The 14,835-nt window shown below is 47.2% G+C and overlaps 2 protein-coding genes across 4 annotated transcripts in view; both read left to right on the forward strand.

Annotated features, from left to right (window-relative positions):
- Nucleotides 1-14,835, forward strand: part of LOC108104488 (nephrin) — a 55,319-nt gene that overhangs the window by 24,494 nt on the left and 15,990 nt on the right. Inside the window, exons 5-18 of one of the 3 annotated variants that reach the window (XM_017210601.2) lie at nucleotides 817-970; nucleotides 1,114-1,250; nucleotides 3,314-3,481; nucleotides 3,557-3,688; nucleotides 6,375-6,511; nucleotides 7,218-7,371; nucleotides 7,650-7,787; nucleotides 8,113-8,277; nucleotides 8,548-8,826; nucleotides 8,886-9,167; nucleotides 9,266-9,689; nucleotides 9,962-10,128; nucleotides 11,095-11,283; nucleotides 12,214-12,363. In XM_017210601.2, the coding sequence (XP_017066090.1) occupies nucleotides 817-970; nucleotides 1,114-1,250; nucleotides 3,314-3,481; nucleotides 3,557-3,688; nucleotides 6,375-6,511; nucleotides 7,218-7,371; nucleotides 7,650-7,787; nucleotides 8,113-8,277; nucleotides 8,548-8,826; nucleotides 8,886-9,167; nucleotides 9,266-9,689; nucleotides 9,962-10,128; nucleotides 11,095-11,283; nucleotides 12,214-12,363 (2,676 nt within the window). The remainder of the gene's footprint in view (nucleotides 1-816; nucleotides 971-1,113; nucleotides 1,251-3,313; nucleotides 3,482-3,556; nucleotides 3,689-6,374; nucleotides 6,512-7,217; nucleotides 7,372-7,649; nucleotides 7,788-8,112; nucleotides 8,278-8,547; nucleotides 8,827-8,885; nucleotides 9,168-9,265; nucleotides 9,690-9,961; nucleotides 10,129-11,094; nucleotides 11,284-12,213; nucleotides 12,364-14,835) is intronic. The other 2 variants (XM_017210602.2, XM_017210600.2) reach the window with 2 other exon arrangements.
- LOC108104490 lies at nucleotides 3,715-5,207 on the forward strand. Its single transcript, XM_017210603.2, has one exon. It carries the CDS (start codon nucleotides 3,955-3,957, stop codon nucleotides 5,062-5,064), a length of 1,110 nt encoding a protein of 369 aa, XP_017066092.1. The 5' UTR covers nucleotides 3,715-3,954; the 3' UTR covers nucleotides 5,065-5,207.

Below are 14,835 nucleotides of genomic sequence, written 5' to 3' on the forward strand. Positions count from 1 at the left end.
CAGAACGGGATATATACCCTTTCATTTTCCCCTTCCTGTGGGGGCTTAATTATGGCGCTATTATTGCTTCCTCACTGCCTCATCTCGTAGCCGCTCGTACAATATTTCAAGTGATTTTAATTTAATTTTTCGTTGCATGCCTGCGGGGGTTGCACACGTTCATGTGTGTGTGTGTGTGTGTGTTCGTATATGTAAAGAACGTGTGTGTGTGTGTGCTTGGCAGCTTTTATGCCTCACCTGATTGCTGCTGTTGATTCAATACGGTTGACCGCTTGTCAAATTGTGATAAAGAAAATATATTACAGGTCCATAGCAGCCGGATAAGAGTTAATGTTTTTCCAAAGTTTTCCCCAATGGATTTTCTGCTTTCGGCTCCAGCCTTTTCTAGTTGCTACCAATTATATTCCATCCGCTGATAATTTCCAAATGTATTTAACACGTACTGTCGCTGCCTTTTTCCACTGCTTTGTGGTATTTTACACTATTATTAATCGCCCACTGCGACGCCCACAACATGTGAAATTACCAAACGCCCAAAACAAAAAAAAATGAGTCAAAATCGGAAAATCGGAAAATAATGCATATGACCGCATAAACGATTTGCATGCAAACACTTCAATTAAAAACTGTACGAATTCCAGCTGCATATGTACACAGATGCATTCCCCGCACTTTACTTTAGTGTAAATTGAATTTATTTGCGGACAGCAGTTGCAATTAAATATGCGAACTGTAAACACACAGCAACATTTTACCTCCTTCCCACTATTCTTCAATGGAGTTTTTCAAACCGTGCACTCTGTTCTAATCCCACAGATCCCCCAGGACCGCCATATATTGAGGGTTATTCGCACGGTGAAACTCTGCGACGCGGCCAGACTGTGGAGCTCATGTGCCGGAGTCGCGGCGGCAATCCGCCTGCCCAGCTCATCTGGTACAAGAACGGATCTCAGATACGAATGGCCTACAGGTAAGCCATATTATAAATATTATTTAAGTAAATTAAATATTGTTTACAGTCCGAAAATTAAATAAATTAAATTAACTTAACTCAATGCATGGGATTCATAAAGCTTTTCATATTCACAACTTTTGTTTCTCCTTTCATTGCAGGACCTCTGGCCGCTTGTCCGAGAACATCTACACCTTCACCGCCGAGGCCGGAGACAACAAGGCTCGATTCCGCTGCGAGGCCAGCAATGTGATGTCGCAGAATCCTTTGAAGGCGGAAGTAGAGCTGTCTGTGCTGTGTAAGTCGAGTTCGAAGGCAATCATCTCCAGCTCTGTCTCCAATTTACGCCGCCTAATTGCGCGTTGTTCATATTCATATACGACCGGGCTGAGTAGCATATCAGGTTTAATGGGTGTCTAGATTACAGGCCAGGATGCGGGAAATGGGAATCGGAGAGCACAGCCACACTCTGCGATGTGGGGAATGGATTGTGTCAACAGCCTGGCTTGGCTGCGACATCTACCAAATTCCACAGAGCCAGCCAGCACTTGGCAGGCGACTCACACACAGATGTTCGAGGATTTGGAGGAGGAGCAGCACGAGGTTGGAATCCCTAGGAAATAAGCCTGGCAACTAGCTCGCCTGGCTGTTGCTTTCTTTTGCAATTAAGCTTAAGTTTGCACTTTGAAAGCCTCTCCAGTCTCCGTCCCACTTGGCTTTGTCAAATCAAGCAATGCAAATTCTTTTCAAGTGCCAAATAGCGCAGAGCCCCGCCTTCTTAGTCCCTCTGTTCTCGGTCCTAGGACCTCTGAACCCCTGAACCTCTGAATCTCTGAACCAAGCCGTTGCAGCTTGTTAGAGTTACAACAATTGCAATCAGGCACACAAAGCCGACGGGCGGAACGACGCGGTGCCAAAGTCGTTAGCGACACTTGGACAGACGGTTGGACGGACTGACGGAGGAGACCAGCAAACATTTGCATGCCACATCCCAACCTGCCACAGCACAAAACCCCTTCGCTACTTACGCTCATATGTCTCGTCTCACATGCAAATGGATGAGGCGGCCGTTCAACGCGGCGTATGCGCGATATTTAAATTTCAAGTGCTCGGCAGTCCGCTGAAATTGGCATCTTTTACCTGAAGCGGGCTTTAAGTGCGTGGAGGGTTACTATTCCGTCCTCTGGTTAGGCTAAAACGAAAAAAAAACTCGTTTAGCTGGCAGCTTCCAGTTTATGCGCATACCAATCAAAGTGCCATACAGGTCAGGCCTGCCCACTCGGCCCCATCTTGCCCCAATAAGTATGCCACATTGAGTGGCCAGCACAAACGAATACACGAACAGTCGCACACTAACACGACACTGAGAGAAAAAATGGCGTTATTGGATGGTTAAGCTTGTTCTTTTCGTGATCCTGAAATTTTAGTAACTCTTTTTTGGTTTTTAAAGACATTCCAAAGTAGTTAATACTTTTAATAACATCATATGGGATTTATTTGTTAAGAAAAATATAAGATTTTTGAATTGGCACAGATATGTTTACTTAGAAAAGTTCCAGCTTAGATTCAATATCCTTTTTGATAGATAGTTTCGTTCTGTGTATCAGATAGATAGCAGATGTGGCCTCAGCTGGCGGCCCGGGCTCTTAGCACACGCATTATTTATGTATAACGAATGTGGAACAACAAAACTGAAGACGTAGCAGGAATACATTCAGCATCAGCATTCTTTTGCCCCTCACGAGTGTGCCAGGGTGTGTGCCCGGAATGAAGATGTATGGCTAAGACGGACCGACGAAAGATTCGAGAAGTTAAGAATTCATAATGTTTATTTATATGCGAAACATATCGAGTCGAAAGTTTCGTATTCCCCGCGTATGTCTATGTCCTTAGCCCACCCTACACCTCGGCTCATGCCTCATACCTCATTCCCTATCCAAAGCCCAAGACAACGCTGCGTATGCGTAATGTATGCACTTATCCATCAAGGCAGCGGCAGCTGCAGCTGCTACTGCTACTCCGCTTCGATGGCATTAGGTAATAGCTCCGCAGACGGACGGACTGTCAGTCACTCAGTCATCATTTGCATGGAGGCGGCATCAGGAGCCGACATACGTAGAACATAGTACCTCCCCAAGGCTATTAGGCAAACGGGAAACGGGCTTTCGGGCACACGGGAAACCAGGGCGGCTCTCGGATTCGAGCCGGAGGATAGGAGATATATTCGTGTGTGCCTGCTACGAGCATGCCGCAAGTGAGCTCGCCGCAAACCTATTACATATTAATGCCTCCTTCATTATGCGACTCCCCTGTAACTGGAATCAACCGAAAACCTTCATCGTTCTCCATTTTCCCCCCTAGTTGCACCCACCCACGTCACCGTAATGGGACCCACCGAGGCGCGCGTCGGCGATATTGTGCCGCTGACATGCACCACCGCGCCATCGAATCCGCCTGCCGAGATCAAATGGATGGTAGGCGGTAGGCAGGTGCGCAACGCCACCTCAAAGACGATTGTCAGTCCCGAGGGTAAGTGCCAGGGTGCCGGTGTGATGTGACATAATCTCCCGCCTAATCCATTTCCATCTCTGTCTGTCATCGCAGGCGGTTGGACGACCACCTCAAACTTCACCGCCACCGTGGAGCCGAACAAGCGCTCACTGGTCGTCATCTGTCACGGACTCAACATGCAGCTGACCGAGAACGTCGTGTCCACCCACACGATCAATGTGCTGTGTAAGTAGTCCCGTAGTTAATGAATATAATACCTCCCTTTTAAGCAAGAACAATATAATTAATTTGCCAAGCAGAGGGAAATCTTTATGAATTCATGAGGTGTCTTTGTTATATTCCTAATCCCCTAATCATAATTCAGAAAACTCGGAAAATAACTTCACTTCATTTTTAGTGCTCTTACATTTCGATTGATATATTCAAGTTATAAATTCTCAATTTAGCTGCTAGTTTTATTTCTTGATTTTCGACTTTTTACGACTTTTGCAATGGCAGAGTTTCCGATCTGTATATCTGAGTCGCAGCGCGAACTAGCCCGCCTAACGAAGGAGGAGCATTTGTCTGCTGAGAAGAAAGCGAAGGCTCCCAAGAAGGCTGCCAAGGCCAAGCCAAAGCCAATGCTGGGCGGTCTCTTGATGGTGAATCGCATGAAGATGTGGCGACAGCACAGGGAGCGAGTCAAGCAGGCCATCAGCACAGTGGACGCAGAGGCGCCACACTTTCAAGCGGCCCGCATCACTGGTGTGAATAGTCTGCGTGATGAGGCGCAGGTTTTCTTGAAGCGGACAAAGGCTAACATCCAGCTGCTGGTGGAGATCTCCAGGACCATGCGCACCCACGGGGCCATCAATCCGTTTCGGTACGAGATCGTTCACGCCGTCTCCGGTATTCCCGTCGCACTGCTTGGACTAGAGCAGTTGGAGAAAGATAATCGTGATTTTGGACGTCGTATTCTGGAGGTGAAGAGCGAAGTGGACTCTGGTCTGTTGGAAAAAAGGATGCCGGAGGGCAGGAACACGGCAACGGCGACTCCCCTGGAACTGCCTCCTCAGGCAATGGCCAAGTACGAGGCCTTCAATATCCCATTGCCCGAGTCGGATGATGAGTTGCGTCGGCTCTTTCGACCAAGGATTTACTTTGACTTATATTTGAAGGATGCCCGACCGCTGGGTAGGATTGTGATCCAGCTTTATACAGAGGCAGCGCCCTTAGTGGTGCTGCAAATGATCAAGTCCTGCATGTGCAATCAGCACACCAAGTTCTTGGTCAAACGACTTTTTCCCCACCTCTGGCTGGAAACGGATTTGTTGCTGGCGGCGGACTCACTGCTGCACCAGCCATTGGAATACGACGCCAAGGTTATTGACCACGGTGCCTCCAGCTATGTGTTATCCTTCAGCAAGGATTATGTCAAAGGATTCACCCACCACCTCTCATTTTCCATATCGTTCAAGCCGCTTACCGTGGTCAATGGATCTCGGGTGGGATTCGGACGGATTGTGAAAGGCAGCAAGATATGCGAGTGCATCCAGAGTTACGGCACTAAGAATGGAAAGCTCAGCCGGGGTCTCGTCTTCACCAGTTGTGGATTACTATAGATTGCAGTTGGTTCTTATAAATTGTTTTTATGTACAAGTAATCCTTTCGTAGGAGTAGTGTACATCGTAGTCAGTATATCGAAAATATTTGGGAATGATAAACAAATTGAGGAAAGAAATATAAATTTTAAATACATTTTAAATAATCCTTCAATCTTACTTCAATTTGTTAAGGAGTTGATTTGATGTTAGAAAACATACTTTGAAAAGCTAGCCATGTTTACGACGTCTTTCCTATACCCCTCACACACTCTTTTTAGTGACCCCACTAGAAGTCCGACTGGATGTACGCGTCCTGGACTTTGACACCACCCACTTTTGTTGCCGCAGAGTGACACTTCTCCGACGAGCGACAACTGCAAGTGTCTTAAACTCCATTATCCGATGTTCGGTGTCACTCTTCATTTGACTCAATTATAAGCGAAGGCAGCGACAAAAAACACGCAGGGAAAAAAATGGATTGCGTGGGGATGAGTACACCAGGATACTAGGATTGCAGATTTCTGGGGAAGATGAAGGAACTGACAGACAAAGTCACTCGATAAAAGGATGAATGGGTTTTGGTTTTCGATTTAGGGTAGTTTCGTGAGCCGATGCCGGGGCTTATTAATAATTCTAGTTTCGGTTTATCCAGTGAAAACACTCATCAAGGGCCTCCTTCCACCTTAGTCCCTCCGGTGGATGTCCTTTGTGATAGAGCTCTCCTGCAGCGCTAATTAATTTTTCTGACCAACATCACAGAGAAAAAGCAGCGGGAGGAGAAGTGGGTGGTCGGCGAGAGATTTACATTTATTACCCATACCGTGAGCACTGAAAATGACTAACAGACCCCCAAGGTAATGAGCGGACCGACCACACCCACACCCACACCCACCCCCACCGACCAATCAAGGACGAAGGACGCAACGATGTTGGTATGTGTGTGCATGGTCATGCCTTGAGGATGCGGACGCCCTGCGGATATTTTTACTTTATGCGCGGCAAATTAAATAATTTTAATTTTTATTGTTCGGCCACTCTTGGCAGCTCTCCCTCTTTCGGAGGACACAGCGGTGGGTCCTAGTCCTGGTCGTGATACTGGCACTGGGACTGGTACTGCTCCTCGTGCCTCCAAGTCCTTTTAGCTGTTATTGTTGTAGGCCATAATTTGCTGGCTCGTGGCTAAGTTTTTTGGGGGCCACAATTCGCTGGCCCATTTCCCCTGCTTGGCGGCGTTCTCTTTTGTTTGTCTTTTTTTCTTCTTTTTTTTTTTGTGCGAAATGGTACGTTTTTCTTATCCCACGTTGTGTGCTCTCCAACTGAATCCACAGATCCGCCCGCGCCGCCATTAATTTCTGGCTATATGGAGGGACAAATTATACCAGCTGGGTCGGTGCAAAAACTGCTTTGCGTTTCATCAGGCGGCAATCCGTTGGCGACGCTAACATGGTACAAAAACGACAAAAGGGTGAGTGCAGAAATTTCCCTTACCTTCTTTTTTGTCCGCCCTTTGTTTGCATTTTCCGCAGAAAGCTCACACACACACACACACACATTCACATAACAAACTGAACAAAGAGCAAGAGAGTAAGAGAGAAGCACTATCAACAGCAGGCAGCAAACATCCGCAAAACAATAATGGCGCTTTTGTTGACCATTTCCGCTTCCGCTTTATGGGCTTAAAGTGCTAATGAGCCACTGCAACCGTTCGCTGCTGATGCCAGAACGATTTCGGTTTTCACACCTTCCACCTAGCCGCCAATAATCGAGTGCAAAACTATCGTTAGAACTTTGAACAAAAGGTGGTGAATACGTTGGAAAAATAAAACAAGTCACCCGGCGAACAACCGCAGCTCATCAGCCCACACACTTATACGGCGGGAAAGTTGGGTGCTGATGGGTGTTGGCCTGATGGGTGGCATCTGGTGCACCTGCACATCCCCAGTTTTCAGGTGCGGCTTCCTGTTTTACCGTTTCCCATTTGTTGCGGTGTCAGAGTTTTCATCTCTGCCCCTCGGGGGACTCATCTGTGCGCCGTGTTTGCTCGCTCTCTCGTTTGCTCAGATTAGACGACGTTTTATCAGCGAAATTAAAATGCATCCGCCACCTGTGCTCTTAGGAGATGTTACCCAACAGCAAACAAAAAAAACTATAAGCACTCTTTCCCGCTGCAGATAAACTCGGTTATACGGGCGGCGGACAAATCGGTGTCGGCCGAAATCACCATTCTGGCGAACGTGTCCGACAACCAGGCCCAGTACCGTTGCGAGGCCTCCAACAGCGCCACCGAAATCCCGCTCTTCCAGTCCACCATGCTTAGTGTTCACTGTGAGTATACTTCGGTCAAGATACTATAAATTGGGGATTGATTTTAGCTATATTTTAACTATTATGATTAAGTTTTATGATTATTTTATAATAATAATTTAAAAAAGCTCATAAATTATTCAGATTTCAAATTTAATCGCAAACTTAAATAGTTTATAGTTTCTTAATACAATTTCTTGGAGTGTAGTTACTCTGCTTAAGACCTTTTGGAAGGGGGATTTACCGGCTGCTGCATCCTTTCTTATTATCCATTGGGGTGTGTGTGCTCGCTCTTTCAGTTGCCCCGGAGACGGTCAAAATACGCATTGAACCGGAAGAACTGCGACCTGGCATGGAGGCAGCCATCATCTGCGACTCCAGCTCCAGCAATCCACCGGCCAAGCTGTCCTGGTGGAAGGACGGCATCCCCATCGAAGGTACGTACGGTATGGCATGATGGCGTGGCCTGCGCCTGGCCTGCTCTTAGCTCTTTTGGTCCTGGCCAAGCGATTTGGCAATTGGAAGTTTGCCCATCGCAATTCGCCATGCCATTCGCTATGGACTTGCCGGCGCCGCCAGTGCACTTTGTTGGTGCGAGGCGTTTCCACGACAACATCCGGTTCGCTTGCCAGTCACTAAAATTACGCCCATTTCTTCTCCGCTCTCATTCCCATTGCCTTGCCCAATCCGGATCCTGTGTCCCTGTCCGCCCACCGGAACCACCGGCAATCCCATTCCCATTCGCATTGCCCCAACCCACAGGCATTAATAACACGTCCAAGCCGGGTCTCTGGGGCGGCACAGTCTCTACGTTAGAGTTCAGGGTAAACATCACACAGGAAATGAACGGCCAGGTCTACACCTGCCAGAGCGCCAATGAAGCTCTCCAGCGGAGCGTCCACGAGGCGGTCAGCCTGGATGTCCTGTGTAAGTACCTACTGCCTAATTGCTCAATTATATGGGATCGGCAGTCGAATCTATAAGTTATGTCACAGAAGTCCAAGAGAAATTGGGTTGACTATCTCGTGCTTAATCCTTCCTCAGTTTGGTAAGGAGTCCTAGAAATGAATTAAAAATTCTCAAGGATATCAGGAGCTTAATGTAGGGTCCTCAGCAGCTTAAAGATTCCTGTGACATTGAAAATAAATTCATTTCCTTCAATCAATTTGTGTGACAATCCTAAACTTGAACCCCCAGATCGACCCAAGTTCGTGCCGCCACCCTCCTCAACGGCGGTGGGCGTGGAGGGAGAATCGCTGCAGGTGTCGCTTCAAACTCGAGCCAATCCCACCTCAGTGGCCTACAAGTGGACCAAGGATGGAGCCATCATTCCGCAGGACGGCGAGCATCGTATCTTTGCGGACGGCGGTAGCCTGAACTTCACCCGGTTGCATAGGGATGATGCGGGAGTCTACTCCTGCACTGCCTCCAATTCTCAGGGCAAGGCCACCCTCAACATCACCGTCGTGGTGGAATGTGAGTAGTCTACGCTGTGCGTGTCTACTAATCGGACTAATTTTGATTTCTCCATGCAGATGGAACCACCATCAAATCGGTGTCCGAGAACATTATTGTCAATCCCGGCGAGGATGCAATGCTGTCCTGCAGCGTGGAGGGCAAACCACTGACCGATGAGCATGTCAAGTGGGAGCGCGTGGGCTATGACATGACCGTCAAGACATCGACAACTTTTGCTAATGGCACCTCCTACCTGCACATCAAGGATGCGCAGCGTGAGGATGTGGGCAACTTCCGGTGCGTGGCCGACAATCGTGTGGCCAATCCGACTAACCGCGACATCCTGCTGATTGTCAAGTGTAAGTGCTCCATAGAGTAGAAGAAAGCTGTCATGTGCCTTTATTGTTTCTTTACCCCAATAACCCATCACCTACACCTTTTAATTTGCCTCCCCCAGTTGCTCCTGAAATTGCGAAGGCTCCCACGCTCCTGCGAGCTGCCAGCGGAACAGGAGAACGTGGACGACTGCCTTGCCGGGCACAGGGTTCGCCCAAGCCGCAGTTCATCTGGCGGCAGGACAAGAAGGACCTGCCCATCAATCGCACCTACAAGTACGAGGTGGAGGAGCGCAAGATTGACTCGCTGACCTACGAGTCCTCCCTCATCGTGGACAAAGTGGCGCCGGCGGACTATGGTGCCTACGAATGCGTGGCTCGAAATGATTTGGGTGAGGCGGTGGAGACAGTTCGCTTGGAAATCACCTCGCAACCCGACCCACCCCTCAGTCTTAATATCCTGAACGTCACCCACGACACGGTCACCGTGGCCTGGACTCCGGGTTTCGATGGTGGCCTCAAGGCCTCATATCGCGTACGCTATAGGTGAGTGATATTGGAACATCTGAAAAATGCAAAACATGCACAGAGAAGAATCTTTGTCCTCTCTTAAAGAAATTTTAATAAGTAAAATTAAATTTAAGGAAAAGAATTCTTACAAAATTAGGGAAAATGAAGGTTAATCTTCACATTCTTTAAGTACGCCTCTAGTGAACTTCTCTTGATGTCAAAAATTTGATACCTAGAAGTTTTTTGCGAAGTGCAGATGCTATGAGTCCTGGCACTAATGAAATTGCACTCTGCCTTCTCATTTGCAGGATGGTCGACCGCGAGCAGTACAAATACATTGACGGGCTGCCCAATAGCCACAAGCTGACCATTGGCGGGCTCCGCATGAATACGCTCTATCTGTTCTCGGTGATGTCGTGGAACGAACTGGGCCAGAGCGCCTACCTGCCGGATTTGGCACGGGCCGAGACCAAAGGTAAGTCCGCCCATTCACTACGGCCATTCAAATTGGCCGCGAGTGCCTCACTCGACCAGCGATGCTGACATTGATTTATGCGAGTCCGCCATTTGGCTTTTATGGCCATTGGAGCATGGGTTCGATTCAGCGGAAGAATCGTAGCATCGGTAACTACCAGGCAGGTAGCCAGGTTGTGGTGGTGCCAGGCCAGTTGTCAGGCAACGATTCGGCAGATTTGTGGAATTAATTAGCTAGCCAGTATGATAAGCAGCTATCAGGCTAATTAGAGGCACGCATGGAATGAGTCAACCGAAATAATTGATGAAGTGAAATTATCCCAGACACTAGATTTGCTTATTGCCGCTGGTATGGTATATGAATGGAATATATCACAGAATTTAAATCAGTTTTTGGTAGAACAACGGAAATTAATTTTAACATAATGAGGAGGATTTGGGTTTCAAAATTAAACCATATAAGTTACTATAAATGTGACAGAAATCCAGTAGGTCGGTTTTCAAAAAACAATACCTTCGACTAAATAGCAAATAAATCGAACAAATTAGATAGAAATGTTAATCAAATATTGCCTTCAAACTAGTATAATGTCACATTCCGTTAGAAAAACATTAAGTTATCTTCTAAAAATCAGTAAAAAGAGCCCTTAGAGCACCTTTCTATAGCCATGATGAAGAATCAATTTAAACTGCGACCTGCACCACCACCTCAACTTAGCAATTCAAATAGATGCCAGTGTAGATTATGAAGCGTAAGAAATGGCCTACAACCCAGTATGGTCCATAGGGGGAAGGGGAATACATATGAGGACACACAAAGATCCGATTTGTTGTCTCACTCAATGATCTCGTCCCGACCTTTGCCGCTCTTAATTGGAATTGCATTACGACCATCAACAACGTCAACGACACCGACGATGCGACTACCGCAAATGGCCGCAATCGTTGTGACCATTCCGTCCGGCAGAAGCTCCGCCCCCCTCGCATCCGGCCTCATCGCTGGGAGGCGGACCGCCGACCACTAGCCAGACGCCGTTGGGCGGCACATCGGGCATGCTCCTGGTGGGCGTGGGCGCCGGCATCGTCGTTGTCCTGCTCAACGTGTTTGTCATCGGTTGCTGTCTGCACAAACGGAACGAGAAGCGCCTCAAGCGAGGTGAGAGGGGTTCAATCGTGAATCCTGCGGTTGCTGTTGCTGCTGAAACACAGAGAAAAAAAATCTAAAGAAATTCGTTGAGTTTTTACTTAATTTTTCTAGCAGTGAAGGGTCATGGAATCTATTTTGATTTGATCAAGGGTTAATACCACAAATTTAAAATTGATTTTTGTTACTCAAACTATAAAGATCTCCGATTTTTAACATTAAAATTTACAACTTCTTCAAAGTTAAGATCTCAGTGTATTCTGGCATTGTTGCCGTGGACCAAGATGGGGTTCAATGGGATGCCATAGTTGAACCTGAAGAGTAGGAGCACTGGAGTCCATGGGCATTTGAATTTCTAATTCCCTCGGCACGGTCTGCAGTCGCCTCCGTTATTTTCTTTTAATTTGTGGGCGTTGTCAGCGCACGTGCCCGGTGGTCAGCAATTGCGGATAGGAACGGGAACGGGAATGGGAATGGGAATGGGAATGGGCATCGCGATGGGAATCGCTGTGGAATGGCGATGGCGTCGCTAATTTCATTTGCCATCACATGTTCCGGCTCCGCTTCGCAGCCTCTACGTGATTTGCGTCACTCGCTGGTCGCTAGTCGGTCTCTTTATTTGATTTCGCTGCGTGTGCTCGCCATGCCAACCGAATTCGACCCTCGACCCCGTCTCATGGCCAGAATCCCATAGACACAGACCATTGCCATAGCCAGAGCTATAGCCATAGCCGAATCCAAGAGAATCCACGATTCGGACGCAACTGGAACTGGGACAGCGCGTTCATTGCTATGCTCTGCGCCATTTTATATTTTTATTCCTTTCATGATATTATTCTTTTTTATTACAATTTCTCATTTCATTTCGCATTTATTTATTGTTTTATTTTTGCAACCATATTTTTTGCTTTTGTTCTTTTTTCCATGGCTCGTTTTGTCAAGGACTTGAACTGATGCCAGCCGAGTTAACCGAGGACTCCAGCAACACACCGAATCTGGTCATAATTGGCATCTCCCTGGCGGCATTTGGCTTTCTCCTGGTCAACGCGTCGCTGGTTGCCTGGTTCTTTGTGCATCAGCGCCGCAAGAAAGGTTATTATTATTATTTATTATTATTGTGACTATTATTTGGAAGGCGGTATATGTATACCTTCTTGAAGTTCCTGGCTCATTTGCTGTGGCTGTTCTCCTTTGATTGAGGTTAGTTCTGTGCGCGGGGCTGGCACTCTGAATTCCGAATACCGCTAGACAATTGCATAGCCGCATGCTGCAGCGGCTGCCGGCAGCCGGCACCACTTCCGTGACACCACCGGATACGGAAGCGAGCGCGTTGTGAAGCTTCCGGTGCCCACTAAGGATGTCGGCATCCAGGATCTATATCTCTCTCTCTCTCTGTCTTCTTCTTTATGAAGCTCACTAAACAATTTCCTGCATACGCAGGCTCTTAGAAATGGGGGAATGCACTCCACCCGGATCACTTTCCCGCCTTGGCTTCTTGTAATTTCCGCCAGCAACCAATGCCAAGCGTGGCCAAGGATCCAGCAGAGCAGCAGTCAAGGCAAGAAGTCTCCGGCTAGAGTATAATGATGACAGAAAATAATGATGCATCCTGGGCAGCCCCGGCAGCCAAGAGATGCTGTTTATTGAACAAGAGAGACCCGGACAGCCAGCAAGACAAATGTGCATCGTTTTCTTAGCTGAATGCACAATCTTCCGGAAATCAGATTGCTTTCACGGTTCACGAGTGCAGCGGGGCTCAGAGGTCGATGGGGTTCGGGGAGCACGTGTCGACAAGTGTTGGACATGTTTGCTGAGGGTTGTTTATTAAAACGGAATTATTTTTCACCACTAGAAAGAGAGAGAGAGAGACGGAGAGAGTGAACTTTAAAATGGAAAACCCTGATGGCGCCATCAGTCCAATTGTTACCATTTTTCTCGGGCAACTTGCCTTAACAATTCCATTGCCGACGACTGACTGGCAAAATTTGAGACGTGGCGCGCACACACGGCGTATAAGCAATGTGCCAGCAACGAATCGCTATTACGTGCCGCCATGTCGACATGCAATACGCAGCATCGTTGCCGGCTAACCAAATTATTTCCATTGAGCCGGAGTGAATGAGCCGGGCAGCAAATGAAGCTGCATCACGAACTCAATACGACGCTTGAAGGAGCCAAAAACAAAACCAGGAATAGAAGTCTCAAATTTATGCAAATTTTGGGCAAATTTCAGAAACTAGAAAAAGGTATATATGCATTTTTAGAGCAACCAAGAGAAGATCTGCTGTTAGGTAACTAACATTAACATTTTTATCTACTCCTAGACCAAGCTAGAAGAATTAGGTTTAAGCAGGGTGTTGGCTGCATATGGAGACTTCCCCTTCTTCTATTTGCCACTGTAATTTATATGCTCCGTCATACAGTTTGTGTAAACATTTGACTTATGACTTGATAAACATCTCTCAGGCTCTTTCAGTGAAAAACTTTTGATTCATTAGGCGAGTGCAAAAAAAAAAAAATATTTAAAAAAAACGAGCAGGGACGTCACGCCCCGAAACTAAACTAAACTGACTTAATCGGGGGAACAAAATGTGGGCCAGTTATTTTTTGACATTTTCAAACGGGAAGCACGACTAGCATGAACTACAGCCGCAGGACATAAATAAGAAATTTCCTTAAGAATCCCAGGCCGGGCCCAGACTCCATTATTTCTGTCTTTCGTTTCCAGTGCGGCGCAGTTGAACAAATGGCGAGTGCCGGGATATGAATGCAATCCCGTTCCACACAAAAGAAAATTCATATTTCAGTCTTGTTGCAAACAAACATACACACAGACACACACACACTCACAGCAACGAAAACGAAAAGAGCGGAGAAAAAACCCTCCTGGAAGGAACAACATTTTTATGACAATGTTCAGATAGTGGCGGGAACTGAGGGGTAGTGTATATACCATTGCCATGCCCGTACTACCTCCATCCCCTTATCCCTGTCAAAAGCCGATAACTGACAATGCCCAAAAGGATTTTTACTTTTCCCGTTTTCAGTGTTCACAATTTTTCCATCCATTTCGCTTATTTTTTTCTTCTTTTTGTTATTTTTTTGTGTATTTTTGAAGTTGTCAGAGAAACTGGTGCGTTGGCCAGCCGGCGGAGATGGAAGCTAGGGAATGAGTTGGAGTTGGAGTGGAGGTTGGAGTGGAAGTGGGTGGACCCCGTCGGGGGATATCTCTCTGCATATTTCAATGTTTTCGCTAGCGAAACTTGACTTGCAGCCCTCGGATATGCATTTTTAATGCGCATTTGTGCCTTTGTGTCAAAATGCCGCATGGCGCACAGAAAGGAAATCCATCCTTCTGCCGCTGCCCAAGCTCCAAATCTCATCTCAGACCCATCCTATCTCATCCTGTACCCTCGAAAATATCCGAATCCGACTCTTCGGCAAACCAAAAGCCCAACCGCACTGGAGGCCGCCTAAGAAGCCTTTCGCTGTAGTTGTCGCTGTCCGATAAACTATGCCAAAAGTCTGCGGTTGGCAGCTGGTTCAGTGGTTCAGCTCCGTCGC

This window comes from Drosophila eugracilis, unplaced genomic scaffold, assembly GCF_018153835.1.
Source record: "Drosophila eugracilis isolate 14026-0451.02 unplaced genomic scaffold, ASM1815383v1 contig_1765, whole genome shotgun sequence".
NCBI lineage: Eukaryota > Metazoa > Arthropoda > Insecta > Diptera > Drosophilidae > Drosophila > Drosophila eugracilis.

Excerpts from the sequence above, each read along its gene's own strand:
- LOC108104490 (XM_017210603.2), top strand. The coding sequence starts at position 3,955 with ATGGCAGAGTTTCCGATCTGTATATCTGAGTCGCAGCGCGAACTAGCC.